This window comes from Martes martes (assembly GCF_963455335.1).
Source record: "Martes martes genome assembly, chromosome: 7".
Classification (NCBI taxonomy): Eukaryota; Metazoa; Chordata; class Mammalia; order Carnivora; family Mustelidae; genus Martes; species Martes martes.
Genome location: NC_137894.1, coordinates 60,510,717 through 60,524,343, shown reverse-complemented (window position 1 = coordinate 60,524,343; position 13,627 = coordinate 60,510,717). Strand labels below are relative to the sequence as shown.

The 13,627-nt window shown below is 45.6% G+C and overlaps 1 protein-coding gene across 1 annotated transcript in view; it reads right to left on the bottom strand.

Moving 5' to 3' along the window:
- Positions 1-239: 239 nt before the first annotated feature.
- The window catches only part of RTF1 (RTF1 homolog, Paf1/RNA polymerase II complex component), a 55,687-nt gene continuing 42,299 nt past the window's right edge, over positions 240-13,627 (bottom strand). The window contains exons 7-18 of the mRNA XM_080807459.1: positions 9,684-9,819; positions 8,784-8,961; positions 7,744-7,826; positions 6,546-6,633; positions 6,345-6,452; positions 5,674-5,751; positions 4,944-5,065; positions 4,711-4,768; positions 4,193-4,270; positions 3,578-3,673; positions 2,727-2,838; positions 240-2,467 (exon numbers count right to left, since the gene is read on the bottom strand). Of these exons, the coding sequence (XP_080663585.1) occupies positions 2,361-2,467; positions 2,727-2,838; positions 3,578-3,673; positions 4,193-4,270; positions 4,711-4,768; positions 4,944-5,065; positions 5,674-5,751; positions 6,345-6,452; positions 6,546-6,633; positions 7,744-7,826; positions 8,784-8,961; positions 9,684-9,819 (1,244 nt within the window). The 3' untranslated portion in view covers positions 240-2,360. The remainder of the gene's footprint in view (positions 2,468-2,726; positions 2,839-3,577; positions 3,674-4,192; positions 4,271-4,710; positions 4,769-4,943; positions 5,066-5,673; positions 5,752-6,344; positions 6,453-6,545; positions 6,634-7,743; positions 7,827-8,783; positions 8,962-9,683; positions 9,820-13,627) is intronic.

Sequence of the window (13,627 nt, the reverse complement as noted above, 5' to 3'; positions counted from 1 at the left end):
CCCGCTGGGGGTGGGGGCGGGAGACCAAGCCAACAGCTTATGTCTGGTCAAGGTCTCGGTTCAGAGGCCCTGCCTTAGTGGAGATTGGAGAGGAGTCCTCTGTCCTGACTCCAGCCACCAAGGAGACTCCTCAGGGGGTCCCCTGGGCGGCCTTTCTCCTGGCCATGTGCTGGCATCTCAGGAGCCCAAGTTTCCGCAGCTGCATGTGGGGTGTGGGGGTAAAGCGGCTACAGGTGTGATGCAGTTTTAATAAAAATTTTATTACACAGCCATAATGTAATCGACACTTCTCCAAATCCAAATGATACTAAATACAGATCTACATGGTGGATCAGAATGACTCCAGCAAATTAGATGGGTTCTATAATTTCATGTCTCTGAAAACCAGAAAGAGAAAAACAGTCCAGGTTCGTCATGATAGGAGAGGTCCCAGCAGCCTCCGGAACTTCGCCGGAGTCCGGGCAACGGTTCGCGGTCTGTGATTCCACATTTACACAACAGTCTGTAAAGGCTTGCGGCCAATGGACTGTTCAAGTATAGATGATTTTAATGAGTCCACTGCCCACCTCTGCCCAACTGAACTGCAGCACAGCCACCACAGAGCTGGGTTACAGTCACAGTTCACCAGGTTTACAGTCACAATACTTTTTTTTTTTTTTTAAAACCATCCATTGCTGCTTCGTTTTCAAATAAAAAAGTGTAAACTAAGTTAAAGCAACACCGAGGCTCCACTAAACCCAGAAGAGTCACCAAGTTCATTTTTCCATTTACATACAACCGAAGTCCGTGATTTCCCGTCATCCCACTTCCTGACAGAAAAGTAGGGTGAAGAAGTACAGAGCAGAGCCTCTAAGTTCCTCTCCCTCTCGTGGGACTCGGCCGCTCTCAGCTGTTTCTTTAGCTTAGTTCTTGGTATATATAGTCAGCTGTACTTTGTTCTGAAAAGATTTGTTAAATGCCACTTTTATTTACACTTGGAGCTTTACACCTGAGAATGATTATCAAGCCGTCAGCTTATCTCTTCAAACATTTCATAAAGACATACACACTTCTTTGCTGGCTTCCCCCTAGCTGCACAACAATATATATGCTTACCATATATATAGGTACACACACACACACACAAAACTGCACATGCTTGTAACATCTGCAACCAAGACCTTTTGGTGTTCGTTCTTGCCACAGTCACGTGGAATACTTTCTCTTCAAAGAAACAAAACGAAATATCATTCCTCCTGAAACAGCAAAACAGAATCACTAGGAAGAGACGAGTACGTGGGGGTGGGGAAAAGACACAGTCTATGTGCATCCAAGAAGCTGTGGGCCGTCCCCATGGGGGGAGCAAGATACGTGCACTGCCCTGTCTGGTACCTGGCTAGGGGGCTTCCCACCTGCCTGCCGGGACAGAGCCTACAGGGCAGGGACCACACGGGGGTGGGGAGTGTGAGGAGTGGGGCGGGGGGGGAGGCTTTCTCTGAGGTGGGAGCGGAGTGGGGAAAGGGCTGTGGGGGAGGGGATGTTACATAGCTACAGCAGTCAGGCCTGTTTAGTAAGAAGAATCACATTTAATGAGTTTCTTTCTTGCAGTTTCAGATGCTCAAGTACAGCTGAAAAATATCTGAAACAGCTATAGACCCATGACAGACCGATACAAAGAGTACTGCATTTTTAAAAAAATGATAAAAAAATCCACACTTACAGACACACACACACACACACACACACACACGCTCACACTCTCTCTCAAACAGCTCCCCCCCCCCACAAATGTACACTTTTTGGAAACTAAATTGGATTTGAAAACCTCTCTTCTGCAGAGATGGGAAGAAGAGAAAGATGAGGAGAGAGGAAGGAGGACTGCAGGTGCCCAGTCCCCACTCCCTCCACAAGGGTCCGGGGCCAAATGGTCAATGGTTGGGTCCGAGGCAGCCCGAGGAGGAGACTGCCTGGTGCTGCTGCTGTCGCCTCCAGGGGCTCCAGCAGGAATCCCAGCTCCACGCTAATACTGAATGTGTGCAGAGTGGCCAATGAACTGTGCTGGTTTGAAAACAGAAACAAAAATAAAAACAAAAACAAAAACAAAACAAAACTAAAAAGGGCAAACACAAATCTAAAGACATGGATAAAGCCCGAGAGAGCCCAGGCCCACACTGGGTGAGAGGCCCGGGAGGTGGATGGGAAATGGTGCAGACAAGGGAGGTCTATACAGCAAATGGTTTATAGTACAGATGACTGGCAGTTCTAGAGTCTCTTCCCAGTTCTACTGCTGCTCCAGCCCAAAGAGGGCAAATCAAAGGAAAAGAGGAAAAGAGGACACTGTGATGGGGCATGCAGGGTCAGAAGCAGCAGGCTGGGTGCGCTCAAATAAGCCCTCGTCGTTTTTTGTAGTCTTCCAAGTTTAGCGATCTCCGTGGAGCCCCATCTTTGGCTGGTGGAGCCTTGGAGGTGATGGCCAAAGCCTTTGACTCTGTGGGAGAGAAGAGCCAATTGGCATCTGAGGAGCCCACCAGGTCCTTTTTAGTCTTTCGAGGCACTCCTTCCGGCAGCCTACCTGCCTGCCCCTGCTCCCTCTCAAACACACCTGCAGCCGCGCTTACTGTGGCCTCTACAGATATGGACGAGTGGACACCCGCCCTGCTTCCCGAACATCGGGCCTCCCTGCTGGCCAAGTCCAGCCCTGATGCCATCTGGTCCTCAGCCAGCTCTGCTCCCCCACCCTCACCTACCCGAGCTGGGAACCTGTAAATCAATCTTCACATCGAAATCATGTACTTTGAACAAATCTTCTGAGAGGTCGCTGGCTGACTTAGAATTCAAATCTTTATCCTTTCCCTGACCCTGCAACGTGAAGAGAAAAACTCATTATAAAAGTATAAATGCAAGCAGACTTCAAGAAGCAGCAGCCACTAATGGTAAAAAAAGCTTTGGCTCAAGTTCATTAGCTCTCTCTGCAAAGGCCCTTTTCCGATTCCTTCTCTCAGAAGAACAGGAGAGGCCACAGAAGGTTTCTTTTCTGAAGCCTACGACAGGAAAGGGAAGGCTCATGTCAGTGGTGTGGGGGATGTGGGGAGAGGCTTAAGACAATAAGCCACCTTCTGATCCAAGATTTCAGAAATTCCTGGGACAGTTTGGGCTCCACAGGAAAAGACCTAACTTATGTGAAAAACTGCTTCTAAATGGGCAGTTTCTCCGTTTAGCATTTTAGTTTTCAAAGAGCTTTCACCTCTACAACCATCTGATCCTTATGTGTCATCAGCTTCTCCCAATTATCCTCCGAGACAGCAGGATAGAGTACTACCCTCGTTTTACACGTGAGAAAACGTGGTTCAGAGGGCTACGTGTCAGTCGCCTAACGCTGTAATCCAGGCCTTACTTAAGTAGTGGCGTTGGGTTTAGCATTTAGGTTGTCCGACTAAAATTCAGTAGCTGTTTATCGTATTTGTCAAGAATCAGGACTGAGAACGGACTGCAAGTGGGAGGCGATGTTCCTCTGGGTGGGATCAGTCAGGCCTACGCCAGGCCGAGCATCCAGGCCGGAAGCCTTGCTCTGCGGGCCTCCGGGCAGCACCGTACTTGCCTTGCTCATTTCCTTCGGAGCATCTGGTAATACTCCAGAACCGTATTTTGCATTCAGCTGGGCCAAGATGGCAGCTTGAACAGCTGGGTCTCTGGACTGGGAGAGAAATTAAATTATTTCAAAGAGTATTTAACACTCACACACAGTGCTATGCCAGATTCTTTCCCATCAACCACCACTAACATGACAAGCACCACAGTGGACCCATCAGCAGCTCAGTGGGGTTTTCCTCAAGGCAGCAAAGAGCAGCAATTAAAGCTCTGAAGCCCAGCCCCAAGCTGGCCTGGCCCTAGGTGGCCCAGCCTCCACATTCCTCATGTCTGCAGCATTGGTAAACCCACCCTGACACCAGCGGGGGGGGGGGGGGTGGCGCAGAGGGGGGAGTCTGGAAGTGTCTACAAATCCGTGCCAGGTTTTCACTCTCTGTATGTCCTACAGCAAGATTTTAAAAAATTTAAAAGAAAAAAAAAAGAGGTAGCCAGACCCAAGAGTTCGAGCCATGCAAATCCCACTAAGACAACATTATTTTTAACTTCCTTATTAATCTCCTAATGGAATTCATTTTATATCCTAGAATCTAGGTCCTGACTAAAAATGTCCTCTTTCGGCACTCACATTAGAAACGATGGTAGGTTTGCACTGCCGCCTGGTAAAGGGATCCATCTGTTGGTTTTTCATGTTGTGACTTTCAGCCTAAAACAGAGAGCGTGCATTACAGAACTGTGTCTTTTTTTCCTCCCCCGCTTTTCGTTTATCCTAAACTTACGTATAAATAACAGTCTTTTCAAGGGCTAAAGAAAGTCAAAAGTGGTCTACCATCACCTTCCCTTTAAGACCAGAGCAGATATGGGGGCAACAACAGAAAGAACGAAAGCAAAAGTCGATAAAGATGAACACCTGTGGAGTAGAGGCTAAGGGATGGGGAGGGTAAGATGGGCAGGAGACTACTGCTTGTCATTATCAATCCATCAATCTTATGGGTCTGTGTGTGCACCCAGAGCCCATGTACGTGAAGTCTACGTGTTAACGTCAGTAATTAAAAAAATTAATGGGAACAAGATGTACAGAAGATTTCCTATCATTTTATTAATTAAAATTGTTTTCAGTGATCTAAATAAAGTTGTCTTACTCACCACGAGGGCCTTCTCAGACTCCACAATGTTCCACTCCCGGTTCCGCTGGTTGATGTAACTGTGGGGGAGTAAGAGGGTGAGTCAGTGGGCTGTGGAAGGAGGGAGGGAAGCCCTCAGCCCTGACCCTGGAGCCACATGGAGCCAGCGCTGCCCGTGCAAGGCCACAGGCTGGCCTGATTAATTGTGGCAAGGTCTGTGGGTTCAGAATGGGAGCCCGAGGCTCTGTAACACACCTGATGGCGGATATGTTCTTGGTCCGCTGGCGGTCCAGGGCCTCTGCCCGCTCCTCCAGCTCATTCAGCTGGTCTTGGATCTGTTTGGCCTTGTCCTGATCCCCCAGGTCCTCAGCCATGGCCTGCACACAGAGAGACGTGTTAGTTTTTGGCTATGATGGGCCTTGTATCACGTCTCCCCTTACTTCCAGCACAGGCAAGACAGCTCATGTGATGAACAAACGACAGGAAATATGAAAGGACACTGAAAACAAACTTCACAAATGCAAGGTATAATTCTTATTATAGTAGTTAACACCCTGCCATATCCTATCTGGCCCGGGGCCCCTGGTAGCAGGGATGTGTAACACTGACCTTGGAACTCAGGCCCCATGGGGCTCACTCACCCTACCAAGGCTCACCCCCCATCCTGATGTGAAAAATGGAAAGCCACCCACCTCAGCTGGGCTTGGCAGCATCATTTGTTCAGACCCAGTGCTGAGAGGACCCTGGCTTCTGTCTTATTACACGCAAAACAAAAGGGACTAGGAAAGTAAAGGGAATGGAACGGATACGATCAGTTTCAATTTACAGAAAGGAAATGGCCAAGGGATGGTGCCTAGGTGCCAGGAAGGCACCGTGTTGCTTCCTCTGGAGCCCAATCCTGCCACCACTAACTGAGCAGGGGATGAACAAGTCTGATTTCCACATCTTACAGGACAAGGAAGGAGATTCAAGTGCAAGTCCTCACCTTTTCCTTTAGCAGCTGAGTCTTCTTCATAGCATAGTTGGGTGGAGCTTTCCTGAACCTTTCCTTCTCTTTCACAATCTGTACCAGAGAGGAGATACCAGCAGTGAGGTATTCCTACACTACTTCTGCAGACAGGGTGAGCGAGCCATTTTGGAGGCTAGCAGCTAGTTAAAAGGGGGCTGCTCTTCCTATAGCAGTGTCAAGCCCCAGAGAGACAGAGTGAGTTCATTCCAAGGGATACTATGCTGCTTCCAGGGTCACGGAGATTCTTCTGGCACAGTCTGAAGGAAAATGCACCAATAAGCAGCAGCAGCCCAAGGACCTGGTACTGTAAGGCTAGCCACTGTCCAAGAGAACAGAGATCAAAGAACTTTACCAAAATGTTTTGGAGAAAGGAAACTCTTGAAGGACTAGCAGAATACAGAAGCCTAGCAGAATACAGATCCCTGAACTTGAAGTACACTTCTTTACTATAGGACTTCAAATAAGAATGTACAGAGAAAATCTGGATAAACTATGAATAAGGTAGTAATAGCAATATTCTCTCATCCTTCTGCAATAGTAGCACAGATAAAAAAGTCCAGATACTGGGGAAGGAAAGAAAGTCACGATCTTCTTGAACACCGGTTCTTACTGAAAATCTCCAGTCTCTGGGGCACAAGGTTTCTTACCTCTTCAATGTCCTGATCATTGAATTTATAATTAAGAGCTTCTTTAATAGACAATTCCTTCTTATTGATTTCATCTAGAGTGGGCAACTGCATGCCAGCCGAGAACATCTAGACCAAAACATGACAAAAGGTCATTAATAAGAGATTCTGGAAACATTCTCAGAGTTTTCACGAAGTGCTAGGTGCCATCTATCCACTTACCGCTTCTTTCCATTTCATGAATTCGCTTTCAGTGAATTCTTGGTTTGAGACAAATTCTAGGCGGAACACTCGTTGGTCGTTGCCATGCCTACATAAAAAAGAGACAGCATCTCCAAGAATGGGTATGTTACCTGCAGTAGCAGCAAGGCAACCCAACCAGACTGTGAACCACCCATCTCTGTGGTTCTCAACCCTGGCTGACATTTAGAATCACCCAGAAAGATCTGTAGAAATTCTAATGTGAAAGCACCACTGTAGTTCAACTGAATCAGAACGATGAAATAAAACAAACAATACCTCCCAGGCTGTTCTAATGGGCAGCCAGGATAAAGAATCACAGCTAGCATTTGGGAAAAAATGGACCTGGCCAGTGCTTCAAAAGTCCATTTACCATAAAATCGGTCACAGTTACCCGGCATCAAGAGTATGAAATATTATGTAGATACCGGAATGACAAGGAAACTCCATTCCCTTGAGAGAAAGCACACTGCCTTCTGACTGACTCCTATGGTGGCAAAGTTAAGTGAGTCAGTGCCATTCTCCTAGGGATAGTCACTCTCTGCATGTCATGGTCACTGCTTACCCCAACTGGCTCTTTTAAAAACAGACCAGGAAAGATAATGGGGACAGGAGAAGGGAATGGAGACCACAGAGACCAAATGAGGCCACGGTACAGCCGAATCCATCAGCTGCTACCTGCAGTGATCCTGGCAAACTGCTTCTACTTCTTACACTGGATCTCTAGAATTTTCAGGCTCCAAGAGGGCAGGGATTTAAGTGTATCTACTTTGTTTTTGCCTCTATCCTGATGCCCAGAACAGTGGCACGTAGCAGGCAAGCTGTAAGGATCATGTTACTGAAGAGGAAACCAAGTCCTGAAAGGTGGCTTGACCTGTCAAAGGTCAGGTTAGTAAGGGACAGAGCCAGGACCAGAGGCATGCATCTTGACCATGGTCACCAAGGACATGCCTGCAGGGCTCTGGGTGGCAGGGAGCTCCCAAGCTGCCTTTTTCCTTCTCTGTGTCCTCCAACTTCTTGTCCCGGATCTCCCCTACCTTTCCCTACAGGTAAAGGGAGAATAAGCTTCCCTCCAAGTTCCCTCTAACAGGAAATGCCCCATGGGGCGAGTACTGCAGCCCCACCAGGCAGTGCCTGTGGGTAGCAGGAGTAGAAGCCGTCCTAGCAGCGCCTCCCCTACCGTAGCTGTAGCCCTTTGTTTGTCCTGGTGCCACCGAGCTGGTAAACTTTGGCGGTTTCCACAACGCCTGTGATCTCAGCCACCTAAGTGAAAGGACAGCGAAGCCAGTTAAAAAGAGACCCTTTCAGAGCTCTCCACCGCACTCCCACCTAAGCTGTGGACGAGTGACCCTGCACTGAGAGGACCCCACAGCTGCCAGGTGCTCTGGGCCCCTTCCTCAGGTTCAGAACTCAGATGGCCAAGCACCAGGAGCCCCGAACACAGAGTGAGCAAGCGCCAGGAGAGGCGGCAGTTAGCCTGGTGGGGCTGTCAGGAGTGTCCCCTCTGACTTCATTCTACCTTACTAAGGGGATGCGCTTGGGATCTCAGAGGTCGCTTTTATCAAGCAAGTAAGAAGACCATAGAAGTCAGTTTCTGTTTGTCAAGCTTTCTGGGACGCAGCATGGCTGCTGGTCCTCACAGAAGGAGGTAAACACATATTAAAATGGTATAACCCAGGCTAAAACAAACAAAAAGAAAAGGAAAAAAAATAATCAAACAGCTATGTTCCAGCCATTCAGATCATAGAGGCAGTGCCAGAACTCACAAAACCACCTCTATTAGGTTGGAGGGTGGTTTTCTGTGTTTTTGTGTTTGTTTTTAAATCTCAATATAATTCTGCTTCAGAAGTCACTCAGTATGTAACATGGAAATTTTTCATTTATTTATTTTTCAAATGAACAAAGCTTCCAGATTATGTAACTCCCAATGAATACTCCCTAAATGTCTCTCTCCTCATTTTTATATGAAAGGAAAAATAAAGAGAGTTATTCTAAATCTAAACCCCCCGCCACTGGGCTCCAAAGACTCTTTCTGGCAGCAAGTCATGCACGATCTCTGGTTACCTCGGACTGTCATTATTCTACAGGCATCTCAATTAGAGTCTATTTTCCCATCAAATGGTAGCAAAAAAGTGACAGACTTGTTCAGCAGCTCCTACTCCCAGTCAAGAATCATTATATTTAAAACATGGACAATTGTCCATGGAAAGAAACACCAACCCGGTAAACTGGTTTGCTGTTGTGGTTTCCAATGCCAATCCGTACAAAACATCCTGTGACCGTTTTAGCAAAGAAGGGCATGTGACACCAACGCTCTAGCTTATGCCGTGATAATCGAACCCGATTCAATTCCTCGGGTAAGGAGACTGGTTGTGATTTGGGAGGGATCTCTTCTTTCCTGTGAGGAATAAAGGGCAATGGGAAAAGTGTTCCTCATAAAAACAGATCAAGGGGTGCCTGGGTGGCTCAGTCGGTTAAATGTCCCCGACTCTTGATTTTGGCTCAGGTCATGATCTCAGGGTGGCGATATCCAGCCCCATGTTGGGCTCCACACTGGGCATGGAGCCTGCTTAAGATTTTCTCTCTCCCTCCCTCAGTCCCTCCCCACCCCCAGCCTCCGGCAAGTGTTCTTTCTGGAAAAACAGAACAAAACAAAAAACCCCACAAACAAACAACAACAACAAATCAGATCAAGATACAGAAATACTACCAACTTCTTAACACTTAACCAAAGTATGTGATTAACCATAAGAGAAATAAATGAAGTCACAGGAAAGAGTGGTAACAGAACCCTGCTCCTATGAACTGTCTTCAGTGAGGCTGGCATTCCAGATAACCTACCAGAGTAAGAAAAGTAATGGAAACTCCAGGCCAGTCTGAGGGTGACATGAAGTCAGTGCCTACCTGCCAGGCCCAGACAAAATGTCCAGAGGTGCAGGCTAGGAGCCAAAGACAGGAGCACATGTTTGGACTGATATGTTGGGGAACTCAGCTCTACGATTCAGGGTTCTGAACCAAATTGAAGTTCACCATCCAAACAAGACGACTTTGGAAACTACACTAAGTTTCTCCCCAAAAAACCCACCTATCCTGACTAGACCGAAATATACACAAGCTTACTCCTCTTCTTCATCAGATGATGATGTTCGGGATGAGTGGTCTGACTTTTCACTGGACTTGTCATCCTCTTCCTCTTCCTCATCATCAGAGTACACCTCACTGGTTTTCAATGGCTGTTTTTTAGCGAGGAGCTCAGCTAAAAAGAAAGGGGAAATGTTTATCCACATTCTCTCAGTAAGAAACTGAAACATCTACTATGCTTGAAAAAGAACCGGGACATGGGAAGAGACTCAATAGACAGCCCTATCCTCTCTGGACTGCACAGTGATCACTGGGGTTACAGAAAGAACTGAGCTAAACCGGAGTTAAAAACATTCAGGCGGGGCGCCTGGGTGGCTCAGTTGGTTGAGCGACTGCCTTCGGCTCATGTCATGATCCCGGACTTCCAGGATCAAGTCCTGCATCGGGCTCCCAGCAACCTGGGGAGTCTGCTTCTCCCTCTGACCTTCTCCTCTCTCATGCTCTCTCTCACTCATTCTCTCTCAAAGAAATAAATAAAATCTTTAAAACAACAACAAAAATTCAGGCACCAACTGTCAAGCTTTAATAGACAAAAAGGGGCTGGAAGTTTATTGCTAAGTGGGCAGAAAGGGTTGCCAACTCTAATGAGTTACCTTTATTACACTCAGGATGTTTGAAGATGGGCAAGAAAGATGGGGAAAATTTTTGTGATGTCTTCAGAGAGTCTTGGAGAAAAACTATTCGCAATTTAAAGTACTATCTGAATTAGCAGAAGACGGAAAACAACACAAATATCTGCACGGGGGAGTGGCTGAATCACCTCGAGTACATCCACCTAAACAGACTACTATGCAGCTATGGAGGGACCAGGGTCACCTGGGTGGTGCAGTACGTTCAATGTCTGACACTTGGTTTTGGCTCAGGTCATGACCTCACAGTTGTGGGACAGAGCACCACGTCGGGCTCTGCACTAAGCACTGAGTCTGCTTCAAATTCTCTTTTCCTCTCCTTCCCGCGTACACTCTCTAATAAATAAATGAATAAAATCTTTTAAAAGATCTTTATTTTAGCGAGCGAGCGAGAGAGAGAGATAGCAAGAGAGAGCAAGAGTGGAGAGGAGAGGGAGAAGCAGACTCCCCGTGAGCAAGGAGCCCAACATGGGGCTCAATCCCAGAACCCTGGGATCATGATCTGAGCCAAAAGCAGATGCTTAACTGACTGAGCCACCCAGGTGCCCAAAATAAATAAAATCTTTAAAGAAAAGAAAAAAAGGGAATGAGCCATTACACTACATCCTGAGTCAGAAAATGTTTTTTAGAGGGGCGGTCAGTAAATATTTTAGGTTTGGGCTTCAGGTGGTCATTATTTCAACTATTCAACTTTGCTGCTATAGATAAAAAGCAGCTACAATTATGAAACAAATGGGCATTGCTGCTTTCCAATAAAATTGTATTTCAAAAACAGGTAGTTTAGAGGTGCCTGGCTGGCTCAGTAGGAGAATGCGACTCTTGATCTCCAGTCACAAGTTCAAACCCTACAATGGGTGTAGAGATTACTTAAATAAAATAAAACTTAAAAAATCTACCAACCACTATGTGATATAAAAACTAAGGAATGACCTCTAGGATCTGTGGTTAAGTGAAAAAAGCAATGTAGAGGAAAGTATGCATGATGAGCTACCATTAATCTAAGATGGAAGGTGAATCTGCGTCCTTTCATTTAAAAAAAAAAAAAAAGGATAGGATAGGATAGGATAGGATATAAGAAATTTTTTTAAAAGGTTGCCTGTTACAGAAGGGAGGCTGGGGATGAAACAGAGAGGTATAGATACTAAATCTCTTTGAATATATCTTCTTTAGGAGCTTTGATTTGGGAACTTTGTTTTGTTTTGTTTCCTTAAGTAAGATTTTTGTTTCCTTAAGTAAGATCTCAGGGTCCATGAGTTCAAGCCCCTTGTTGGGTATATATGCGGGAAATAAGTCTTTTCAAAAGCAGTGCTGAGAAAACTGAACATACCATGTGAAAAAACAAAACAAAACAAAACAGAACTTAGCCCCTTACTCTATACTGTATATGAATCAAAGACCTAAATGTGGAGCATCTGGGTGGCTCAGTCTGTAAAGCGTCTGACTCTTGATTTTGGCTCAGTGATCTTAGGGTTGTGAGATGGAGCCCTGGATAGGGCTCCAAATAAGATTCTCTCTCCCCCTCTCCCTCTGCCCCTCCCCATCCTCTCTGTCTAAAAACCAAACCAAGCCAAATCAAACCAAACAACCAGCCAACCAAAACCAAAAAACAAAGACCTAAATATAAGAGCTAAAACTATAAAACTCTTAGAAGAAAACATAAGGGAAATGCTTCACAACACTGGATTTGGCAATGATCTCTTGCATACGACACCAAAAGCATAAGCAACAAAAGACAAAACATTAAGCTAAATTGTACTTCATCAAAATTAAAAACTTTTATGCAATGAAAAGATACTAGCAAGAGTGAAACGAAACCTACAGAATGGAAGAAAATATTTGCAAATCACCTATCCGATGAGGGATTAATATTCAAAATATTTGAAGAACTCAAAATTCAACAACAAAGAACATGATTAAAAAAATGGGCAAAGACGGTGCCTGGGAGGCTCAGTCAGTTAAGTGACTGCCTTCGGCTCAGGTCATGATCCCAGAGTCCCAGGATCAAGTCCAGCATCGGGCTTCCAGCTCCATGGGGAGTCTGCTTCTCCCTCTCATGCTCTCTCTCATTCACTCTCTCTCAAATAAATAAATAAAAATCTTTGAAAATACAAAATACAAAATGGGCAAAGAACCTGAACAGACATTTCAGCAAAGATACCCTAATGGTCAATAAGCACATGAAAAGATGCTCAAAGCCACTAATCACTAGGAAGATGCAAATCAAAATCACAAAGAAATACCACTTTATTCCCAGAAAGACAAGTCTTGGTAAAGATGTAGAAAAACTGGAACATTTACACTTAGCTGGTGGAAATGCAAAAAAACCTCTTTGGAAAACAGTCTGGTAGTTTCTTTCTTTCCTTTTAAAAGATTTTATTTATTTGAGAAAGAGAGATGACAAGCAGGGAGGAGGGGTAAAGGGAGAAGGAGGCTCCCCAGCGGAAAGGGAGCCCAATGCGGGACTCGATCCCACGACCCTGGGATCATGATCTGAGCCCAAGGCAGATGCTTAACCTACTGAGCCACCCACCAGGTGCCCAGTCTTATAGTTTCTCAAAGGTCAAACACAGAGCTACCACATGCCTCAACAATTTCACTCCTAAGCAAATACTCAAGAGAAATGACAACATATGTCCACCCAATGACTTATACGCAAATGCTCACAGCAGCATTATCTGTAATAGTCAAAAACTGGAAATAACCCTAATGTTCACTGGCAGGTGAATGGATAAAATAAACATATACATCCACTGAAGAACTAATACATATTACAACATGAATAAATCTAGGAAATAGTATGTACTTTTTAAAGAAAATATTAAGTGGGACGCCTGGGTGGCTCAGTTGGTTAAGCGGCTGCCTTCGGCTCAGGTCATGGTCCCAGCGTCCTGGGATCGAGTCCCACATCGGGCTCCTTGCTCCGCAGGGAGCCTGCTTCTCCCTCTGCCACTCTGTCTGCCTGTGCTCGCTCTCTCTCTCTCTCTCTCTCTCTGACAAATAAATAAATAAAATCTTTAAAAAATAAAAAAATAAAAAAATAAAGAAAATATTAAGTGAAATATGAAGTGTCCAGAGCAAGCAACTCTACAGAGACAGAAAGTCAATTACAGGTTGCCTAAGACTGGGGGGATGATAGGTCGGGGGGGGGGGTGGCTAAGGGATACAAATTTTCTTTTTGGAGTAATGGAACATTCTAAAATTTACTGAGTTTTATCTCACAACTTTGTGAATATACTAAAAGCCACTGCCTTGTATACTTTAAATGAGTAAAGAGTATGCTACCTTTGTCTTTTT